Source organism: Pantherophis guttatus, chromosome 2 (assembly GCF_059756535.1).
Source record: "Pantherophis guttatus breed Tessera chromosome 2, ASM5975653v1, whole genome shotgun sequence".
Lineage (NCBI taxonomy): Eukaryota > Metazoa > Chordata > Lepidosauria > Squamata > Colubridae > Pantherophis > Pantherophis guttatus.
This window is the reverse complement of record NC_142064.1, coordinates 156110069-156134846: the sequence shown is the minus strand read 5'-3', so window position 1 is coordinate 156134846 and position 24778 is coordinate 156110069. Positions and strand designations below refer to the sequence as shown.

At 38.2% G+C, this 24778-nt stretch overlaps 1 protein-coding gene across 5 annotated transcripts in view; it reads left to right on the top strand.

Moving 5' to 3' along the window:
- Positions 1 to 24778, top strand: part of RPTOR (regulatory associated protein of MTOR complex 1) — a 420799-nt gene that overhangs the window by 190489 nt on the left and 205532 nt on the right. For 3 of the 5 annotated variants that reach the window (XM_060688771.2, XM_060688770.2, XM_087887077.1), the window contains exon 6: positions 1310 to 1485. The exons of the other annotated variants lie outside the window; for them this stretch is intronic. In XM_060688771.2, the coding sequence (XP_060544754.2) occupies positions 1310 to 1485 (176 nt within the window). The remainder of the gene's footprint in view (positions 1 to 1309; positions 1486 to 24778) is intronic. 5 annotated transcript variants of the gene reach the window in all.

Below are 24778 nucleotides of genomic sequence, written 5' to 3'. Positions count from 1 at the left end.
CATTAATTGGTATCAGGAGGCACAATGAGTACCAAACAAATTTTTCCCATAAGGAATAATGTAGTGAGTAACAAGGTAGCTGACACTGACAAGTTCTAGCTTGTGCATTGAGTATCAAACAAATGATGAGAGACAAAATTTTTGCATCAAAATGCATTGAGTACTGATTTTGATGAATTTCAAAACAGTTGAGTAGCAAGGTAACACTGTACATATGTTTATGACTTAAAATGAGAGTTTATTATTAAAATCTGAAACTAATAAATTATAGACATAATTTAAATCTAAAATCTAAACAATGTTAATATTAACATATTAACACAATATTAACTCCATTAACATTTAATGGTTAATGGGGTGGGGTAGGACTACACCTTGTCAGAGTTTAGGAAATACAAGTATTACATATTGTAATTTGTCATGTCAGACAGAATCTACTATTTCTTTCCCCCTTAGCTTTGCTGCCTTAATTGCAAAGATAGCAACTCACTGTGTCACAAACTTATTGTTACCTTGTACAACTAAATTCAATTTATTTTCAGCATTCCAGTTCTTCATGTCATCAAGGAATGGACATTAATAATGATTCCTATATTTAACATACAACCAGGATTATATAATGTGACAAATTCTCTATTTCACCTGCCCCTCACACAAAGTCTGTCTTGCACTGGGATCATTAGGAATTTGCCTTGTTGCATCATTATAACTGTTTAAAATCCATCCTTCCTTCCTTCCTCCCTCCTTCCCTCCCTCCCTCCCTGTAATTTATAATAAATCCTCTAAATATAAATGAATCCTAATTTCTGTAGCCAGTTAGCATCTCTTGTCTCTGTAGTCAGGCTTTTGCTTGCAGACAGAATTTCAAAATTATAAATCCTGACAAAAATGAGTAATTTATTTTAAAGAGAAATAGTATTGATCAGACATAGATGCTGAACTGTTGGATTCCAATACTGTTGTTTGCTAAACTCTTGCAAATAATATAATTCTTTCCTAATAATGTTCAGGAAATAATTTATGTATAGTGATGATACAATATTGAAAGATTACCTTGAGATTTAAGTCAAAACAGACCAAAGATAGATAATAATAAATAAAAGTACTCCAGGACATTCTGGATGAGTAGTTACATATAATGTTGAACAATTGATTCATAAGTATGAGTGTGTATCAACATCGTTGAGGAATAGGTTTTTCAAATCATTGACTTCTTTTAAATTATATATTTTATTATTCTTATTATTTTTAGGTACTGTTAGCTTATCATTAGGAGATTTAACTGCTGGCTTTTCTATCTTCTGTGAAGGTGGCTGCAATTAACCCCAACCATCCACTTGCTCAGATGCCCTTGCCTCCTTCAATGAAAAATTGTATTCAACTAGCAGCATGTGAAGCTACTGAGTTGCTACCAATGATCCCTGATTTACCAGCTGACCTGTTCACATCCTGCCTTACCACACCAATCAAGATTGCGCTTAGATGGTAAGTGACTCGCTTGCCATCTGGGTGTGTATTCTGAGACTTGCCTATGGGTCTGACAAAGATGTTGACTCGGAAGCTTCAGTTGCCCTGACATTTCTCTGTAGATCCAAATTAGAAGAATTTGGTATAATCATCTGATTATACTGGCTGTCTCTAAGTATATTTTCACCTTCTTGGCTTTTTTTATACTTCTGTTTATTACATTTGTATTGTATCTGTATATTTGGGTTTGCTCAGATTAAAGGACTTAGTGTGCTGGAAATTAAAATAGGCTGCCTTTTCACAAATCAGAAGTACCATATGGTGCAGCACAATGTTATATGAGCACACTACATTTTTCAGAGACGCTGTAGTGCCTGTCCTCAAGATCTTTTACCTGCGCACTTTCTGTACATTTCAGTGAAAAGCTTAATTGGTTGGGATTGAGAGAATTGGGCTGTGGATCCATATGTTACAGAAATGTTTTGAATAAGCTAGTTAAGTAATAGGAATAGTATACTGAAAAAATTAAGTTTCTTTTTTAAAAAGAATTTGAAGTAATAGAGCTATCTGTTAAGGAAGAGAGAGATAAAAACTTCTCTGCTTTCTGCTTAACAACAGACCTGTCTTGGGGTTAGGACAACATCCAGGACTGCCTGGGTTGCTGTCTCTACACACTACTGTGTGTACTGGCAGCAAACCTGACCTCAATTGCAGTTACAATTTGAGAGTATATTTGTTTATATTGTTATTATATTTATTGAGGAAAATGATCTAAAGCTACCTATTTGTGTGTAAGCAAAAGTATTTGAACCTTTGCTTTCAGTAACAAGTGGGAAGCAATAACTACAACTAAATATTTCCAATAACTGATGATCAATCTTGCACATTGACTTGGAAGAATTTTAGTCCATTCCTCCTATTAGAGCAACTTCAGCTCAGGAATGTTGGTGGGCTTCCTCTTACCAACTCCCTGTTCAAGCCCTTCCATGACATTTCTATAAAATCAAAGTTAGGATTATGACTTGGCCATTCCAAAAGATAAACTTTCTTCTGTTTTAACTATTCTTTGATTGTAAGACTTGTGTAGTTTGGTTCGTTGTCTTGCTGCATGACTCTCTTTCTCTTGAGCTTCAGTTCATAGACAGTGCCTTGACATTTTCCTATAGAATTTGCTAGTACAATTCAGAATTCATTGGTTCCGTCAATGATGGCAAACTGTCCTGGTTCAGAGGCAGTAAAGCAGGCTGAAACCATAATACTTCCACTGCCATTTTTCACAGATGGCTTAAAGTTCTTATGCTGGAATGCAGTGTCTTTGCCTTTCACCACACTTTTTACTCAAGCCAGAATATTCTATTTTGGTCTCATCCATTATTCTTCTAATAGCCTTCTGGCTTATCCATGTGGTCTTTTGCAGACTGTATAGGCAACCTCAGTTACTCAAACCATAAACAGAATGGAAGTGAAGATGGATCTTGATAATTGTCATGACCCATCAGAAAACCAATGATGCCATTGTCTCAGCTGAATTGTTGGTTTATTACTTTCTTTTACTTAACCTTTTTCAATCAAGATGTGAGCCTTGGTACCATTTTCATTATAATCTTGGCATTTTCTTGAGTTTGATGCTTAACCTTAGTAAGTTTACTAAGTATTTTAAAAATTGTATGTACACTCCATACCTGATATAGAAAAAATTGAGAACAATAAAAATACATTCGTGTTTTGTCGTATGTATGATAAAAATGCAATTCCAAGTAAAACCTTTTAAATTATATTAAGCGCAGGGGGAAAAAATCCTTTTTTTGCTTGGGAAAAGATTGGGTCAAATTATATGTCTTTTTTTTTTTTTAAGATAGATACATATGAATTTATTCCTCCCTACACCATCCCCACGGATGCCCCTAAATGCCCTGTTCCTATTGCATTAAGTTTCCTTTTATGTCTTACTTTACATACCCAGCTATTAGATTCAAATAGCAATGTGGACAGAAGTATGGTCTTATATGCAGTCATTTTTGCTTTTATCCAGTGTTTATTCTTTACCATAGTCCACACACCGTCCACTATCCTCCCAGCATTTGTACAACTTAACATTTCTCCATCCATTTTCCTATCTTTATTAAACATTCTACCAAAGTACACAAATTCATCTGCTCACCCTAGTTTTTCACTATTATTATCAAATTATTCATTTTCCCTGTTAAATGTAACTACCTTGCATTTTAATAAATCAATTTGTCAGAACTGTATTCCTTGATACATTATACAATTTAATATTCACTGCAGATAGTTCAGAGTCTGTCAGTCACAAAATATCTGCAAAGAAAAATATGCATACATTCACATCCCCCATCAACACACTTCAACATAACCCTAAATATCCATTATACCTATTAAATATACACATGGACACCTACATCCCTGTCTTACTTTCTATTCAATGTTGAACCAGTTCCCAAGTTTTTGTTCTCATGTATAAGGTTTATTTCTAATATATACCATTCTTACATTCAGCAGCCAACTTTCATTTCTGTATTTAAGTGTATTCAAGTGTTTCTGTATTCCTGCGTGTTAACTTTAAAATTTCTCTAAATCAACAATGTTTCCTACACATTCCTTTCATACATTTCTTAGTGACTTGCTGAAGAGCAAATCTGTTTGCATGCCTACATTCAAGCCACTCTAAAGTTCATATACATTTAATCAGAATTCTGGCCAGTAGGGATATTTAACAGAGCAGTCCCACTGTTGTTTTGGCATTGATTCTTCTCTTTCTTCTCCCTTTGTGTCAGGAAACAATGCAGCATTCTACCAACTTCCAAATAGAGATGTGCAAGTGTAGTCTTCACAGCAATCTTAGGCAAATCACCAAACATGCTACACATTTATCCTACATCATGTACACCTACAACCTTACTATTTTTCAACATTTGCAAAGCACAAATGACTTCAGTTTCTTCTTGGACCCTAACACACTTGTTTTCATATCTATTATCAAGCAACAGCTAGCCCGGCAAAATCATGGAAGCAAGAATTACACAAAATGCTCTAAGTTTCTTTAGTGGAACTCTGGGGTAAACACAGAATCTTTCATACTATAAAAAGAAATTCCCACCCTCATTAGCACCCTCTGAATGATTTGAAGTATTTCTTCCCAGGTTTCTTTCCATTCTAGCCAAGTTGCTGTTTAAGACCTAAATTATCAAGTAACTTGTCCCTTTTTTCTCTTAATCCTCTCCTCTCCTCTCTCCTCTCCTCTCCTCTCCTCTCCTCTCCTCTCCTCCCCTCCCCTCCCCTCCCCTCCCCTCCCCTCCCCTCCCTTCCCCTCAATGTCTAAAACACTCTTTCCAGCATTTCTTCATTTCAGTTTCAACTCAACTAATTGTTATCTTATTTTTAATTCAATTCACTCTGATGAAGACATCTTTCTTAGCTTAGTTCCCAAACTTGTTTTTAGTTCTACCATTCTACTATACATTTCTCTGCATCATTTAATTTTTATTTTAAAATATGAAACATTTATAATGAACGTATGGTCACTTTATGTTTTTCAAGCTGATATAGGTAGTCTTTATTTATGAATTACCTCGTTTAGCTATTATTTAAAGGTACAACCATGTAAAAAAAAAAAGGTTTGCAACCAATCCTTCACAGTTTCCCACAGTCATGTCATCACCATTCAGGCGCTTTATAAGCGGCTTCTGAAAAGCAGAGTAAATACAGAAGGCAGAAATAAAATCATAAGTCACAGTCACATAATTTTTGCTTAGCAAGAACATTTCACTTGTCATTCTGGGAAAAAAGGTTGTAAGCCTGTCCCAGCCATGTCATTGCCAGTTGCCAGTTATGGTTGCTAGTGCCAGTTGTGGTTGCTAAACAAGGACCACCTATATTGTTCAATCACTTTTACTGTAATCCTTCATTTTATTTATCTATTCATGTCATCTAGCAGAATATCTTTTTCCCATTCCAGTTTACATCCATTCAGTATGTTGCAAATAGTTTCTTCAAACTCATCTGATACTTCCATGGCAGCTATGGACCTGACCCAGTTAATTCATGGCCCTACCCACACAGGGGGAAACACGCTGGACCTGGTTTTTGTCTCTGGACAGTGGTTGAGTGATCTTGAGATAGGGGATATAGTCACCGAGCCCTTGTCATGGTCGGATCACTCTCTCCTTCGCCTTGACCTTCGAACCGCTGCACACACACACACACCCGCAGGGAGGCGGAGCTGGTAAGATGGTTCTGCCCCAGGCGCCTGATGGAGCCTGATAGGTTCCAGATGGAGCTTGGGACATTCCCTGAGGCTCTGGCACATGCCTCGACTGGAGACCTAGTGGCTGCCTGGGATAGGGCGGCCGCTGGAGCTCTGGATCGGGTCGTGCCTTTGCGGCCTCTGACCCGGCGCCGATCTCATCTGGCGCCTTGGTTTACCGAGGAGCTAAGGGAGATGAAGCGCCAGAAAAGACGCCTAGAGAGTAGTTGGAGGGCCAGTCTTTCTGAATCCGACCGGACACTGGTAAGATCTCATATTAAGAATTACCTAGTGGAAATAAAAGCAGCAAAACGTATTTATATTGCTGCTCTTATTGCGTCATCAGATAACCGCCCGGCCGCCCTGTTTAGGGTGACCCGCTCCCTGCTCCACCAGGAAGCGTGGGAGGACCCCTTGGAGGGTAGAGCCGAGGACTTTGTTCAGTATCTGCATGACAAAATCACTCAGATTTGGGAAGACTTGGACTCCGACTGGGTAGTTTCAGAGGGGATGACTGAGGCAGGTCTTGAGAATGTTATCTGGGATGAGTTTGATCCTGTGACTCCTGATGACTGGGCAGACTGAACGCGACCACATGTTTGTTGGACCCGTGTCCCTCCTGGTTAGTGCTGGCTTCCCAGGAGGTGACGCGAGGCTGGCTCCAGGGGATTATAAATGCTTATTGGGTGAGGGTGACTTCCCCGCCGCCTTGAAAGAGGCGGTGGTGAGGCCTCTCCTCAAGAAGCCTTCCCTGGACCCGGCAGAATTGGCTAATTATTGTCTGGTCTCCAACCTTCGCTTTGTGGCAAAGGTTGTTGAGAGTGTGGTTGCGCGACAGCTCCCCCAGCACCTGGATGAAACGACGTATCTGGATCCGTTCCAGTCGGGCTTCAGGCCTGGGTACAGCACGGAAACGGCATTGGTTGCATTGGTTGCATTGGTTGATGATCTCTGACGGGCTCGGGACAGGGGTTGCTCCTCTGTCCTGGTTCTATTAGACCTCTCAACGGCTTTTGATACCATCAACCATGGTATCATGCTGCACCAGTTGGAAGAGTTAGGGGTGGGGGGCACTGTGTTGCGATGGTTCTCCTTCTTTCTCTCCGACCGGTTGCAGTCTGTGTTGGCAGGGGGGCAGAGGTCGACCCCGAGGCCCCTCATATGTGGGGTGCCACAAGGGTCGGTCCTCTCGCCCCTTTTGTTCAACATTTATGTAAAGCCATTGAGCGAGATCATCCGTGGTTTCAGGGTGAAGTACCACCAGTATGCTGACGACACTCAGCTGTACATTTCCACCCCGGACCACCCCAACAATGCCCTTGAAGTGATGTCCCGGTGCCTGAAGGCCGTGTGGATCTGGATGGGGAGAAACAGGCTCAGGCTCAACCCATCCAAGACCGAGTGGCTGTGGTTTCCAACATCCCGATATAGTCAGTTGACGCCATCACTGACTATTGGGGGCGAATCATTGGCCCCCATGGAAAGGGCTCGCAACTTGGGCGTCCTCCTGGATTCACGGCTGTCTTTAGAAGAGCGTTTGACGGCCATGACCGGGAGGATTTTTCATCAGATTCGCCTGATTCGCCAGTTGCGTCCCTTTCTGGATCGGGACTCCTTACACACAGTCACTCATGCCCTCGTCACTTCCCGCCTGAACTATTGAAATGCTCTCTACATGGGGCTCCCCTTGAGGAGCACCCGGAGGCTCCAACTGGCGCAGAGTGCGGCCGCGCGGGTGGTTATGGGAGCGACATGGCGCTCCCATGTAACACCTCTCCTGCGCGAGCTGCACTGGCTCCCGGTGGTCTTCCGGGTGTGCTTCAAGGTTCTTGTTACCACCTTTAGAACGCTCCATGGCTTAGGACCTGGTTATCTATGGGACCGCCTGCTACCACAAATAGCCTCCCACCGGCCGGTATGCTCTCATAGAGAGCGGCTCCTCTGGGTGCCATCGGCCAAACAGTGTCGACTGACGGCCCCTAGGGGGAGGGCCTTTTCTGTGGGGGCACCTACTATTTGGAACAAGCTCCCCCCGGAGATATGGAGGATCCCGGACCTGCGCACCTTCCGTTGTGCTCTCAAGACCTTTCTATTCCATCAAGCTGGCCTGGCCTAATCTTTCCCCCTTTTTTCTTTTTAATGTAAATTTTAATCTGTTTTAAATTACTGGGGTGTTTTAAATCTGTCTTGGGCCAAATTGTTTAATTCAATTTTATTTTGCTTTTAAATTTTTGTATTTATGTCTTTTATTTTGTGGCTGTTCACCGCTCTGAGTCCTTCGGGAGTAGGGCGGTATATAAATCCAATAAACAAACAAACAAACAAACAAACAAACAAACAAACATGATTTTAGTGTACTGGAGTATAACATGCAATTACTGCCAACCTATCAATTCATATTTTTGTATTCAGCTCAACAATTTAGATGACAGCAGTTCATATTTTATGAAATCTATATCTTTTAACTCCTTCATACATAATTCAATCTCTGCATTCATTTCCCTGCATGCTCCACCTTCATTCATATCTATTATTTCATTCCCCTTTCCCCTAGTTGTGCAGACAGATCACATAACATTTTTCCTTCATTGCCTTTATTAATTCACAATATTTCCCATGTATTTTTAATTTTATTTCCAAAGTTAAAATGCAAACTCCAATGAAACAAGAACAAGAGCAAGAAAAAAGTGCATAAAAAGAAGAAGAAAAGTTTGCATATAGTTTGTCCCCTCTGTTTGAATACTCTTAAACATATTTAAACAATAGTAGTTTTCCATCCCCTTCTGAAATAGGTCTACAATTTATGAACTTTTACATCTCTTTTTACTCAACCAATTTGACCTACCATCTATCTACTGTAAAAAAAAAAAAAAAAATTAACAGGTAAACCTAACAGCAAGACTAAACTTCAAGCCCTCTGTTAACAATCTATTATTGCATTTAATTCACAGAAAGTCCACAACAGCTTCTAATCTACTGTAACCCACTGCAGTCATTTTTTCTGATCTGTCAAGTATCAAATATCCTCAATTGATTCCTAATAATAAATCTTTTCTTTAAAGTTATGACTGGGATCTTTCCATACAATTGCATTTCATTCCCCAAAGTCATAGATCTCTATTATAAATATCTCCACAGCATTTGTTGTTCGAAATGTCTTCCTGCAAATTGAAACACAACATCTCTTGACAGTTGCCTTCTAGTTGAATGTAATAAGTCTATTCCACAATCACCATGAATTTTCTTAAGAAACTCCAGTTCATCACTGATCCAGTCTGTAACCTCTAAGTTTTTTGAATTCATGCCCTTTTCAGCTTTCTCCAATGAGCCTGCAATTCTTAAACAAAACTTCTTCTAGTCTACAATATCAACAATAAATTAACTTCCAATCCACCCAATTGCAAGTTTGATTTAATTGCTGTTACTTGTATTTGAGTGTTATTCTTAAATTGATCTATAACTGCTGTTAATCTATTAACCCTTTTATCTGAATTTTCATTCAGAGCTTATAAATTGAAAAACATTTTTTCCCAAAGGCTTCCAAGAAGGCTTTGACCAGCTGTTTGTCAGCAGGAGAAAAAATTGCCCCACCACTCAGTGCACCATTTTCTAGAGGACTGTCCATCATTTACTTCTCTTAGATTCCAAGTCTTAGTCTTCAATATGCCATGATTGTCACCAGATGGGTCCATAGGTATTGAATTCAGCTTTCCATCATGACTTTTATTAATAAGAGGATTTCTCATATTGGTGGTTTTTTTTAATATATGAAGAGGTTACCAAACTTAGCTATGTCTTCACTCCATGTAGCATTCCCTGCTAATAATAATGACATTGCCAATTAGTATTTGCACGTTTTGTCCAGTATGCCACAAACATAACCAACACTCAGTTTTACTTAAAACATACTCCGTTTTTTGTGCAAACTAGGATCTGTAATTTAGAGAGTTACCTACATACTATTAACTAGTAGATATATGCATAGTATATACAGATATAGCTGCAACATTTATGAGACACATTTATTTTTGCTAATTTTGCTGTAAAGTGTAATCTCAAATGGAAAGAAATTAATTAGGATTGTTCCTAATTCTCCAAAATGTACAGAGAGAAGGTTTGAATAAATCTTAATCATTCATCTCCATTACCATTGGCCTGCTGGTTTAATAATGCCTTCATTTAAAAAGAGGGGTTTCAAGGATAGTATTGGAAAAGTGGTTATCTGCTGAAGGTATTGGGAGCAAATTTTAAAAATATGGAAGTTGAATTTGACTTCCTGAGCAAGAAACAGAGTCAACATAAATATTGAGTATTTTGAATGGTTTGTAGTAGAAAATAAAGTGGACTTGAGCAGTTGCTATTATCTGCCTCAGTTAGAGGGTTAATCAGAACAAGGCAGATAATAGCAATTGCCTATGTTTATTGCAGCCTCAAGGTATTCGGCCATCTAAGGCAAATGACAAGATAGTGTACTTCACAGATTATGGGACCATAAGGTGAAACTTAATTCAGCTCTGGTATTGGACATATTTTTCCTTACCTGAGGGTATAACTTAACTTGAATTTGAAGGGCAGTCAGACTAGAGTGCACAATCCCGTTTTCCAATATATTACCCTTTTACATCATTTGCCTGAGGCCAGCTTTGACTGTATTCTGGCATTTAATCAACCACTGAGACAGCAAAAGTAAGCTACCGTGCTTTCAGTATTTCACCGACTGAATACTTCAAGTGGAGTCGGAGTAAAACATTATGAGTTGGGTAAATGGTTATTACTGAAAACAGTATCTTCCTTATTTTTTCCTTGATAAACCCTGTGTCATTACATTGCTGTGGTGTGTATTGGCTCCTAAAGTTGCAGTCAGTGAAACAAAACAGGGCCAGAATTTCACTCATTGATTTGCAAAGTTGTGTCAACTTTTGAATTATTAAATATTTCCTGGGGAGAAAGAAAAGGAGAAAAGACAAAAGACTGCTGCTTTTAGCAGCAGCCATGCATCTGTGTAATGTCTACTACTGACCAAAGTCCCTTGGTGTAGCTGTTAATAGGGGGTCTCATTTTGTAAGATGGGCAGAAGCTGAAGATATAAGAGATATGAGACAGAGGACACAGATAAACCCCCAAGTGGCCTCAACAACTCTCAAAGAGAGTGCTAACGACCAGATGACTGCAAAGAAATATAATCCTTCCATTGTCCCATCGTCCAGTCACAATTGATGAAGCTTCTTGTATGAGAAGTGAAATGTTTTCTGCTTCTTCCTCTTCAAGAAAAAAACAGTCCAGATGCCTTTTGAGAAAAGCACCTTTGAGACAACTATGACCTGGATGACTGAGAATCTCCATAGACATTTTCAGAAGAAAGTAATTGTGATTTCAGTCAAAAGCATCCAGTCATTTGAAATGTATACTTGTGTAATGGGTATATGCTGAGATTATTTACACTGAAATCTATCTAAAGGTTTTTAGGATGTTTGTCTTATTAATGAAGTTCTATAAATAAATCACAGGTAAAAGTAAATTATAGCTCCGTCTTCTTTATTGGCTAGTGCAAGAAGCAAACATTTTGTTTACGGTGTTTTTTTTAAAAAAATGTCATTATGCATCAGGACTGCAAATTATGTCTGTAATGTGTTGAGAAATATAACCTATAAATCAGTTGAAATGTAGCTTTCCCTTTGTTTCTGGCATCTATAGTTCTCCTGGGGATTCAAATGAGAATTGCTCATTGCAGTTTTCAGTATATCTCATCCATGTAGAAAACCAGCAAATGTGAGGAGCATATTATTGAAAAAGCCCATCGTGAGATATATACTTTCAATCCCTCCAAAAGATAGGGTTAGATGAGGAAATTGTCCATTTCGTTCTTCTAAAACATTTATCCTTCTGGTTCTGGACCATCCATCAGTTGCTCTCCTTGAAGATTTCATGACATCTGATTTTCTTCTGGGGAAGTATTTCTTGCTCCTTTAGCTGGATAATGAAGTCAGATACGTGGCCAATCCTTGAAAGAGATGGAGGAAAGATCTCTGGGGCCAAATTAATGCTCTCACCAACCTATTCCAGGCAACCTTTAAAATTTAGGAGAGGATTGGCATGCTACCTTTGCTATCACTTTTATTTTTATGTTTTGTTTGGAGAACAAACAGCTTTGTTGAAACAGCTTTGTCAACAACCCCACAGATGTTACTAGCCTTCTGGGAGATAGTAGGAAGGATAGAGAGCTGTGGTCCTTCTCCCTTTCATTCCTGTGCTAAGTGCACTTCCATCTTCCAACAGTGTTTTAATTTTTTTCCTCTGGCTGCCAAGGAAAAACGGTAGGTTCCTATTGACCCATTCATTCACCTGGATGGCATTCCTTGGTAGGTACTTCTTAGGTACTATGCAAATGCTAAAGTTGAGGGTCTAAAAGAATGGTAGATGTTTAATGACTGTTTTACATTCTGATGGAATGCCGTCAGTCTTTGCAGCCCTGGGATACTTTACGCATTATTCCCAGGTGATTTAATAAGGGAATTTAATGATTAGAATCAGTATGATAAATTGAAAAGGAGATAAACTTTGCCAACACTGCCTGACAAGGACATCCTAAAACTGCTGGAGAGTACAAAATTGATGTCATGAAGATAACACTTTTGGCAACTCGGTGCCTTTAGCATCATTCTGGTATAGTCTTCTTGAATATTTTATTATTTTTCTTCATCTAGTTTTTTGGAACACTTTAACGGTATTTATATAACTTCAGTTTGCTTTAGCATTATATTAGTGAACAGCGAGTGAGCAAATGAGAGCCAGAGCCAGTGTTATGGCAAATAAATAATGACAATATTTAAATTTAACTACCATATTATTATTTTTGTAGATCTGCATATTGTATTAGCATATTTTTACTACTCAGAGAATTCGTTGGAGAATTAGGATGCTATTTTTTCTGATATGCAAAATACTGTTGAACACTCTAGCTATTTGACCTGATTTCTTACACAAATCTGAATATCTTGTTTTGTGTTTGGCCCATATGCAAAATACGTTGCTGTTTTGAAGTTATAGAGAAAAAAGAAATATGCCATCCATGGGGGTCAGGATTTCATGTCTGGTTTAATGTTTAAAGTGAAGAACAGAGTAAATTTGATTCTGTCTGTTTTGTTAAAGCCACAAATATTTGGTTTTATTATTTATTACATCACCTAACTTTCTTTCAAACACCTCAGAGTAATGCACACAATTTGGTTTAGCCTGTTTTATTCTGCGAGTAGATTAGGTTGCAACATGGTAACTAGCCCAGTAATAATTGTTACTGTCATCATCGTCAGCCATTCAGTGGTGTCTGAACCTCGGCCACTCTATGGATCAGCACTTTCCAGGTCCCTCTGACTTGCACTGCACCTCCTTCAGATCCTCCTTGGTCATCCCAATGTCCCAGTGTCCAGCCAAGAGGTACTAGGGTAGCCCCTTGTCCTGACTCCCAACATGATTAACTTTTTGAATGAATCAGCTTGAATAACACAGCTAAAGTATGATAGCCTTTGTTTGGAGGTCTTGGCTTTGAGTGATATGTTTGGTGAGACTTGGTCTACTGTAAGACTTCTTTGTGATTTTTTTAGTCCATGGGATGTGTAATAGTCTCCAGCACCACAATTTGAAGGCGTCCATCCTTTTCTGCCTTTTTCAGAGTCCATGTTTCACAGCCACAAATAGCAATTGGATAAGATAAAATTGTAGAAAACTTTTAAAACAAAAGTCTATGGAGATTCTCGGTCATCCAGGTCATGGTGGTCCTAAAGGTACTTTTTTTCAGGAGGCAACTGGACTTTCTGATTTTTCTTTTTTTCTTTGAAGACATTTAGCTTCTCATCCAAGAAGCTTCTTCAGCTCTTTTAAAACAAAATTTTGCATTTTACTTGGGGCTTGTTTTCTAGACTTTCCCTCCCTAAATCTCAGTGCCAATTTCTAAAATTCCTTCTGAAAACATCAAGGAAATACAGTTTTGCTTCATTGGGGGGGGGGGGGGGGGGGAGGGGTGCAAATTTGTTTCATCTCATTGGCATCCATAATATTTAAGTCAAGTTTGTTAGCATCAGCAGTCTTGTCAGATGCACTGGAATAGTGCATATAATCACCAGGCCCTTTTCCAGGTTTGTTTTACTGTTTCCTGTTATACAATTATAACTAAAAAAGGAGATAATAGAAAGATAGTCTAATAGTAGTTATCAGAACTTGAAGTCTGTTTCAGCCTCAGATGTTTTCCTGGATGTACAGCTAGGTCTTTTGCTGTCAAAACATCTGAGAATTGGACCTATTTCAATTAACCTCTTTAACTTAGAAAAAAGCTTGTTTATGTTGGCATCCCAGATGAACTGAGTATTTTTAATGAGAATTTAAAAGCTATTAAGCTACTCGTGACAGGTTTTCAATACATTGCTACTTGAATGACCATCCTTAAATCCTTTCTTGTCTCGTAAAGAGTGATGTGTTTGAGTTTGCTGTTACTCTCTTTGGATTAATTTGAATAATATCTTCAGATATTATTTCCCTTAAAGTGGTGATTTCTTTTACTCTGAATTTGTATTTTTTCTTGGTAACTTTCAGTCACGCTGCTGTGGCCTTTTCTGGTTTCCAGTAACCTCTGCTGTATAGTTTTACTGGGTAAGAAGATAACTTGTAACATTATTAATGTTTTCCTCTTTTATATCCTCTTTTAAAATATTTGTTACAAGAATCCTATGGAACATTTTGGGATTAGATCTTAGGCCAAGTCTGAGAAAATGGTATCTTCCAAACTGCATCTTTAAAGTACATTGTCTTCAGTTTTTTTTATCTTCAACTTAAAATCTTGAAAACGCACCTGATTTTTTTTTAATTCTGTCATTTCACTGAATATATTCTGGAACAGTGAGAAATATTCCCTTTTAATGTATTACGTTCTTTTGGAAGTAGATGTAATCTTAGTATCCATCTTTATGTGTCTGTGAGATAGCTAACAAATGTTCCCTAAGCCAATTCAAACACAGAATCTCTAGTCAGCAGAGTCCCATCCCTCCATTAACCAAACTATCTGTTTTCAAATTATCCTCCCATTTCTGCAATATATGCTCCCATTTCTGTAATATATGGTAAGAGTGAAAAGGGAGGGGGGAACCATATTTCTAAATTCTCCTGGTTTCTAACTCCTCTCTGTAGCAAAGCAGCATTAAGCACTAGAAAATAGAGCGCTCCTTTTCTTCCTTCTCCAATGGAGTGCAGACACAAACAGAAGAAAAATAGAAGTAAAGAGTATTGAAAATCTGTGGAAGACCGTGGAATTTCCCCCTTTTCTATTAGGAATGCATCTAAGATGGAGAAGGATTTGAAATCTTAATACTCACTTTTTAAAAAAAGGAAAGTTTTATGGATTTGAATTTTAAAAATAAGGAATTATAAAGCCACAGTTGCAGTAGCCAGAATATACTGCTATATTTAAAACACAAAGTTCTGCATTTACATAATCTAGTCATTGATCTGCAGCCCCTGGGCCCAGGTGATTGCCTTGTCTATAGTTAAAAAAGCAGTTCTATTAAAAAAAAAATAGAATAAAACAACCTAGGGACCGAAATGGTCCATGCTGACTGAATTAGCAGTTTTGCATGATTAGAATGGACATGCCTGACAACAGAATTCTGATTACATCATTCAGGAGTAACTTGCTGGGATATAATTTGCAAGTACTTCTGTTTGGCATTTCTTGCCAGCAGGAAGAGCTAAAGTAATTCCCATATAGAAATTGTTTGGCATTACTGGGACTTCTGACTAGGAAGTTAAATCAAGAACAAAGTCTGGCTTCACACAAGAGTTTGTTAACCGAACAATACAGCTGGAATCCCCATTCATATAGAATATTCATTTGTTCCCTAGTGAGCTTCAGATGAGTTTAGCTGCTTTCAGTGTTGGAGGGAGTTGAGGAGAAACGATCAAATAATGTGCAGCTGTACGCCACTCATGGGGGATAAGAGATTGAGGCCAAATATCCTAACCTAACACACATGTTATGTTAATAGACACTGAATTGGCAGTGACTAAGCAGGAAAATAATCTTGGGCCTGTGATGGGGTAATGAAATGAATTGAAATAGAAGTATTATTAGCATAGTTGTTTTGAAAAGAAAAAAAAAATCCATACTGGGGATCATTGAAAAGAACAACAACAACTAGCATCATACAGGTAGTATGACCTACGACCATAATTGAGCCCAAAATTTATGTTGCTGAAACATTTGTTAATTGAGTGCCCCATTGTACGATTTTTCTTGCTACAGTATTAAGTGAATCACTGCAGTTGTTAATAACCTGGTCGTTAAGTGAATCTGCCTTTCCCATTGACTTTGCTTGTCAGAAGGTCACAAAAGTTGATCACATGATCTTGGGACACTAACTGTCATAAGTATAAACCAATTGTCAAGCATCCACATCTTGGTCACATTGACCATGAGGATGCTGCAATGGCCATAAGTGTGAAAAATGGTCATAAGCCACCTTTTTCAATGAAACTAACTTCAAATGGTCACTGAATGAACTGTTGTTAAGTCGAGGACTACCTGTAACCTCTTTACACAAAACTATGGTTCCTAGTCATGCCATATCCAATTTTGTAGAGCTTTTCTGTATGGAAAAGGTACAGAGAAAGTAAAACAAATGGTCAAATATGGACATATTTAGCTATACTGTAGTTTCCACTTCAACCTTGTTTAAAATCCATTCCAGTTCTACAGGAAACTGATTTGCTGCCTTCCTCTCTCAGTAGCGTTATAAAAGGGGAATTGAGATTTGGCTCCCTGCCTCCAGACAAGTTGAGATTCAGAGCTCTGCAGCTCAACATCAGTTGCAGTTCCCTTCAGTGACTGGCTCTGGAAATAAAACATCTAAGGGCATTTTGCATGGCATAGCAGTATAAAACAAGCTTGGGAAGGGGTTGTTTAAATACGGCTTTCTGTCCCTGTATTTTTTAAGGATTGATTCTGAAAGGAGTCAATTTTGATAAACAGGAGAAAAGTTATGCCGCCATGAGATTTTGTATTTCCTAATTTGGGGGTGCAAAAAAGACTAGATTGTTTTGTTTGGGGGCAGAGGGGGAAGTATGATGTAAGAAAATATACCTTAGTCTGTGTTTCCCAGTGGTGGCTTGGGATGGGAGGGCAGGACAAATAAGAGTGCAAAATATTGCTGATTGATTGATTGGATTTACAAGGCTGCCGCGGGTGACATAACATTCTTAACAGTGGGGGTGGGGGTGGGGGATGGATTTAAGTTGCCACCATACAAACAGGTTTGGATTTATTTCATACAATATCTTGTAGATGTCAAGAAAAAAAAAGTCTTCATTGCTACATATGCTTATTAAGCAATCATGGAAATTAACTAATAGACTTTTTAGAAAAATGTGATACATTTTTTAACAAATTGAAACTCAATGAAGACCATAACCATTCTAAAAACTGGGAAAGGGACAGACACCAAAGTAGGGATAGTGAATGGACAAACTGTCATTCACCCAAGAATTTGTTGCATGTAGTCCAAAAAGACTAACTCCCAAAACCTGCTATCTCATCCCAGGTCACCTGTACAATATCTATCAGACAGGGAATCAACACCTTTACTTTCCAAGTAGTAGAATATCCTTGATAGTATGTAGACTGAAATACAGGATGACCCAAAGACCTTTTGGCTACAGAGAATACAAGTATGCCTTGACTTAGGACCAGTGGTGGGTTGCTACCGGTTCGCCCCGGATCAGCGAACAGGTAGCGGTGGAAGGCTCCGCCTACCCACCTGCAGAAGTGTTGCATGCACGCGCACGCGGCCACGAGCGAAACGGTAGCAGCGGGTTTTGAAACCCGCCCCTACTTAGGACCTATGGCTTAACAAGCATTTGAAGTTACAGTAGACTTTAAAAAGTTACCTATGGTCCATTCTCGAAGTTACAAGTGCCACGCCATCCCTGTAGACACATGATTACATTTTGGGCACTTGGCAATTAGCTCACATTTATGACCAGTTGCAGCATCTGGCAGTCACATGATTACATTATGCCATGGAGTTTTTTTTGCTGTTTTACCAAAACAAACATGCCCATCAGATAAGCTGGATTGGATTTACGACCACATGATTCACTTAATGACCATGGTGACTTAATGACCATCATAAAAATGCAATAAACTTGTGTTCAGTCACATGGTGAGTCAATTTATGACTGCAATGATTTACAACCCAAATTCTGGGCTCAATTGTACTTATAAGTCAAAAAGCACCTGTAAAAGGTCATTTTGAAATCCTAGCCTCAAGAAGGAAGGCAGGAGGAAGATAATTTGGCTTAAGCAAAACCAATTTCCCAGCACCACGCTTTCTGTTTAAAAAACGTTATGACAGGTGATAAAACAAGAGTTTAGGGAAGGTAAGAGAGAATATGCTAGAAAAGAGACATGGTGAGGGATCTAGCCCCTAGAAGTCACCAGGAAGTCAGCGGGAAAAGATTAATTTCCTAAAGAAGAGGGTATTTCTCCAGATTTATGGAGAAATAAATCTGTCTGGATCCATGGTAAATAGAGCTAAACTACTGTCTCTGGAGAATAGAGTGTGAAGGAGGGTGCTCTTAACGGAGACCTAGAAGCCTCCAGGAAAATAAAGAATTAAGGCTGAATTATTTCGAAGACCTAATTAAAAGTTAGAAATTTACAGAAAGCAAGGTTCATAATAACAGATTATTTTGACTAGGATATACCATTAGGATTGCACATTTTTTTTTCCTGAAGACTGTTTCTGTTTGATTATTTCTAATAATTATCTGCATTAACTTTTGTATTTGCTGAATTTTATACAGTCTGAGTTCTTGTAATTTTGTTCCATCTTAGCTTTTTAAGCCCTAGATAACCCATATAATGAATCTGTACCTAGTCACATTTTTTAATGGAAGATTAAAGTGCTTTTTGTTATTTCATTTGCTTGTAATTATTTGGGGTATTTGATTACTTAGCTTCTGTTCATTTAGAGCACGGGTATCAAACTCGCGGCATCATGTTGCCATCACATGACGTTTTGTGATGTTTTTTAACTTCGCGGAGCTGGGGTGTGCATGGCCTGCATATGATGCATCTGGCCCATGGGCCGCCAATTTGATACCCCTGATTAGGGATTTATTGAAATATGCAATGACCAGGGATTCCTAAACTTTTGCATATAACTGTAAATAAATAAAATAGTCATCTAAACTAATAATTTATGGCATTCTGAGATTTATGCCATATGGTGAAGATATTAAATAATTTTTTAATCAAGAATGAATTATTACAGCTATACAAGATTGTGCTTAAAGTCTGTCTAGTCTATAGACATCTTTCTTTTCAGATATAATAGGTACCAGCTTGGAACCTTTTTAAATTATTAAAGATCTATTGAACTAGGTATAGCTATAACATTACAGAGTTATATATTATAATACTAAAATATTTATCAATTTTAGCATAAGATTTAAAATGAAAGTACATAAATACAAATGAAATGTATACATTAGTCCTTACAAAATATTACTGTACTTTTTAGAGTATAAGATGCACTCCCCCCCCTCAAAAAAGAGGGTGCAAATGTTGGTGCATCTTATACACCGAATACAGCCATTTTTGGCCTCCCGAAGCCCTGCCCCTTGCATCTTGTTTTTGCTAAAAACGGGCCCGTTTTTCGCAAAGACAGGGCACTCAGAGCCTTTGGGAGATCCGCAGGATGTTCATCTGGGCTGGGGAGGGCAAAAACATCCAATTTTGTGAAAAACAGGCCCATTTTTTGCAAAAACGGGGCGCACAGAGGGTTTGGGAAGCCTGCAGAGTACTCCTGGGGGCCAGGGAGGGCAAAAAATTTTTTTTTCTTGCTTACTTGTTTGAAATCTTGGTGCGTCTTATACACCGGTGCATCTTATAGTCCGAAAAATATGGTACATTACAAAACCATTGCCAAGTAAGTCAGTAGTACTTTTATTATAACAGCTATAATCATCAGGATAAAAAGATCATATAAATACAAAAATTATAGAAAGGTTATATACGTACGTGTATGTATGTATATATGTATGTATGTATGTATGTATGTATGTATGTATGTATGTATGTCACAAGCATTTTGCTTATGGTCAAATAGTACTTCAAAGTAGACAACAGGTATAATCTAGAGCAGGGCTGTCAAACTCACGGCCCACAGGCCAGATGCATCACGCACTGGCCACGTCCACACCCGGTTCAGCGAGGGGAAAAAAGTCATGATACGTACTGTGATGCCGCCATGATGATGCAAGTTTGACAGCCCTGATCTAGAGCATAGATGTCCATCCTTTTGGCTTGCCTTGGCCACATTGAGTGAAGAAGAATTGTCTTAGGCCACATATAAAACATTTACATAATTATATATCATATATATATAGTTAATATATATAATTACGTTAAAAGTTTACAATCTTGTGACTCTGTATTATTAGCTGTCCAACTCTGTATGCGGCCCAGAAGCTGCAGGTTGGACACTCCTGATCTAGAGGTTCGAACTTAATATACTGCATAAAGGTAATGTTTATTTTCTGCGCTATTTTTTAATTATTTTCCCTGTGTAATCATAGAGTTATAGCTTGTCTGGAGTTGATTCTGTTAAGATTGCTGCCATAAGCATTTGTTGTTAGGTATTATAAAAATTTTTGAAATGTATTTGCTGAGTGTGTCATATTTTACATCACTAGATAATTTCATTTTTGTACTGTTTAATAACAAATTGCCAGTATAGATTTTACAGTGCCCTCTATTACCATGTTTCAAATTACTGATGCTTTCTAAAACATTGGTACAATGCTTTGGTTCATGACATTTCTTCCTCTCAGAATATCAAAAGGGAAAATATGTGTGCATTTATGTATTTGTTTAAAAAAATTATGAATGTAGAAGGAACACAACTTAAGCAAACCAATTTATTTTATCTTTCTGTTCATAAGAGAACATACATAGGGTATGTAATAGAATGGCTAGAATAAAATAGTTTGTCAAGTGTGAAATTAGCCTGGAGACAGAAACCGTTATTTAAAGGAGAGGACTTGAATTATTCCTTTACTAAGCTGATTGGACACCTGGGATATTGGAGTACAGGTTTTTAAAAAAGGTAGATTATAACTAAAGTTATGAATTGTGCCATCAAAGTGTGCCATTAAGCTGAATCCAAAGCACATGAACCAACAATGAACTGGCTTTGCCTGAGAAAGGATGTTTTCCTTATTAATCAAAAACAGCCTGATATGATTCATTATTCTGTTTCCTTTGCACAATTGACATCACCTTGAAATTTCTGAAGCCTCAGCTTTATTTCCCTCCTGCTCCTATGTTTTTGTGCCAGGCCCTGAGGGGGGAACAAAACGACAGCTTTGTAATGGGTGGAAATACTTTATTAGACCTGACCCCAGATGTGTGTTTTATTTTCCTTTCCAAAGGAAAGCACTTGACATAGGGCCATTCTCCGTTAGGAATGTGGGAGGCTTGTCCCAGCTGGGCAGCAATCCTTAATCAAAAGGCACCTGGTCATAAAATACAACACCTGAGGCTTCTCCCAAGAAGCAAGAGGCAGACTCTTCACCCACAGCAAAGGTTCTCTGCATTGCTACATAACGCAAAATGTCATGCAGTATTAGACAACTTTCTTCATCCTTTTGAGGGGGGGGGGGGAGTCTTTGAGAAGGTGGTAGGTTTCAAAGGGCTCTGGGAGAAGCTGATTATATGGACCGAATACAGTCAGGGTTCAGCCTGAGATATACTATCAAGACAGCAAGGATTGTATTTGTAAATGACCTCTGGCTGACTCGAGATTGGAGGAGTGTATCTATCTTGCTTCTGCTTGTTCTCGGTACTATTGATCAGATACTATTTGTTCTGGAGTTGGTAGTAGCAGGCATGGTGTTCCTCCTTCCTTCAAGTCTGGTTCCAGTTGGTATTGCAGGGAAGGTATAGGGCTTGACTCTCTTCCCACTGTTGTATAACTTTTACCTGAAAACGCTAGGTGACTTAGAGTCAAGTATCAGTATGCTGATAACATTCAATTTGCATTTCTATTTGGACTGTCGAAGTGATACTGTTGAGGTTTTTTCCTAGTCCTATATAGAGCCTGGATGGATCTTGATGAGGAAAACTTGGCTTAACTCAGTACTGATTAGACTAAGTGAATATGTTTTAGGGCCCCTAAAATGATTTGCCATCTTTAACTAACTAGGGTTACACTGCCCCAGTCGAAGTTAGTATGCAATCTGGGGATCATCTTAGATTCCTAACTCCTGCTTGAAGGACAAAAATACATCCTTTATGCTAGTTTTTCCCATTCCTACCTAGATCAGAAGGCACTGCTCATAGTCACCCACGCCTTAATCCCTTCCCAACTGGATTATGGCATAATATGGCAACATGCTGTACATGGAGCTGCCCTTGAAAAGTGTTTGAAAGTTTTAGCCTGATTAGAATGCAGAGGCATCGGTCATACAGGTAGACCACAACTGCTATGCAAAGTGCTTATTAAACTGAGTAATGCCCTATTTTACATATTTTTTTGCTGTGGTCGTTAAATGCATCACTGCAGTCATTAACCAAATCCAGCTTTCCCCGTTGACTTTGCTTAATGGAAACCAGCTGAGAAGATTGTAAATGGCAATCACATGACTTAGATGATGTGTAATCATTGTAAATACATGCTGGTTGCCAAATACCCAAATTTTGATCATGTGAGGACTGGTCATTAATAGCTTTTTTCCAGAGGTGTCGTAAATGATAATAATAAATGAAAATTAAGCTAATGGTTAAGTCAAAGACTACCGGTAGTGCACACACTGCAATTGCCCACATATAACATTACTGCTACATGAAAGAAGCCTACCCCTAATGGTCTCTGCCAATTCCCACTAGATTTTTTGGCTCCCCTCAGTAAAAATGTCAGTTGACTTTGGAAGTTTGCCTTCATTGTCATGGCACCTGCCTTGATGAAATAGCTTCTCTCTGGATTGCCTGATCCCATTGACCTTCAGGGAAGCAGTGAAGATCTGGCTTTTCCCACAATCACTGAGGCCAGAATGCTAATCGAGCTGGCATAGTGTATTTGGCCTACTATTGTGAACTTTATTGGAGCCTCAACATTGTCTTACTTGTTTTAATGTTTTTCAGTAATTGCATTGTTTTTATTTTTCACCGCCCAAATTCCTTTCGTTGGATGAATTTCGATAAACATTTATTAAATGAATAAACAAGCAAATGGTTCTCCTTGCCCTTCATTGTTATAACCAACCCCCGCAGTTCATGACAGAAGCCGTTTGGTTATTAGAAGGCTGGATTATCATCATCCAGCAGATAACTGGAATTGTTTATGATTATACATTCCTCTTTTACTCCAACCTGACGTCTGCATAATTTTCAGAATTTGCAGTGCAAACTGTCCATTGAAGTTGATTTCTACCATTAAACATCCGTAAAAGATACTTTGCAGATATTCTTTTGGCAGAATGCCTTCTAGATTATTCTTATACTTGTTTTTTATGTGGATATGTTAATGTTTTGTTTTGTTAATTTTCATGTTATTGTTCTCCATTGCTTTTCTTTGACTCTAGCAAAGTAGCTAGGAATTCAGTAACTCCCAATAACTCCCAGTCAATCCAAAATAATATAATCATTGACAATCCCAAAAGCTGCTGGAAGAATAAGATGAAGTAATAAGATCACACTCACCCTGGCTCTTGTAGAAGCTATTCATCACATTGGAGTGGGTTTAGATAATCACTTTTTTCAAAAGCATGTGGAGGTTTTCAACACTATCATCTTGAGTACTTTATTTAAGAAGGGATACAGTGACTATCAGGGACTTAATAAGTTCAGAGTGGACTTCTTATCTCTTTCTGTACATCTAGCATTGTGATCCTTATTACAAAAATTCATTTACCATTCTCCAGATCTGTCCAGTCAGTCTCTTTCAGCTTGATCAAATTATCCATGAAAGGCCGTGGTCAAGAAAATGATCTAGTCAAATGCCAAATACCCTCCTCAAGTCTCCAGAATGGAAACTGGTTGATTGAGTATCAAGGCTTTAGAATCAAACATTGCTAATACACTCATTTAGTTTTATTGTATAGTTGCAGTTTTACATTAGAAATTTGATTTATAGTATTTTAGAGGAATGAATACATGATGATACCTGATGCTTAAATTAAAACATATTAAAATAAAAATTGGATATAAAATGCATAAATCACTGTGTCTTTTTCTGGCATCCAACCACATTTTCCGTTATCTATATACAATCTGTTTTTTCATTCTTGGAGGCATATTTAAAAAAGAAATCTACCCAGCAAGAAGGCTTGTATGATGCACAAAGTACAAATGAATGTCAGACAACTTTGAATACTCAGTCTTCAGTATTCAACATTTAGTATGGCACCCAGATTGTCATGGTACTCACAAAATATTTCATAGCGTTTGAAGTTTGGTTAAACAAGACCAAAAAAGTTGACAGTGATATTATAAATTGCGGAATTGGATGATTAAATAGGGAAAAGGGGGACAATTAGCATAAAATAAAAGTACACTTCCAAATTTTATAGGAACATGGTCCTCTGAAGAAAGTAACAGGCTGATTTCTATGTTCCCTAGTCAAGGACATCACATTTTATGATTATCAAAGCACTTAATGCAGAAATGTTGTAAAACAGACATTTAAGTGGCAGAACTACTTAAACATTCTAGGTTCACAGAAGGACTTCCCATTCCCAGTGTCAGCAGCAGACACAGCAACCGAACAAGTCTCTATAGAGTTTCAAAACAGAAAGCTAGGGAGTTAGAAGATCAGGTTTGCTCTGTGTGTGCCCGTGTACAGCATACCTTCTCTTGAATTCTGCCTTTAGTTTGCACACATATATACATAAATTGTATGCCGCTTTTTCTGAAAAATTAAAGCACTACCTGGAGGAAGGGCTCCTGAACAGTGAAGAAAAGGCCAGAGAGAAGGAACGTCAGAGAAAAAACATAGGAAGAAA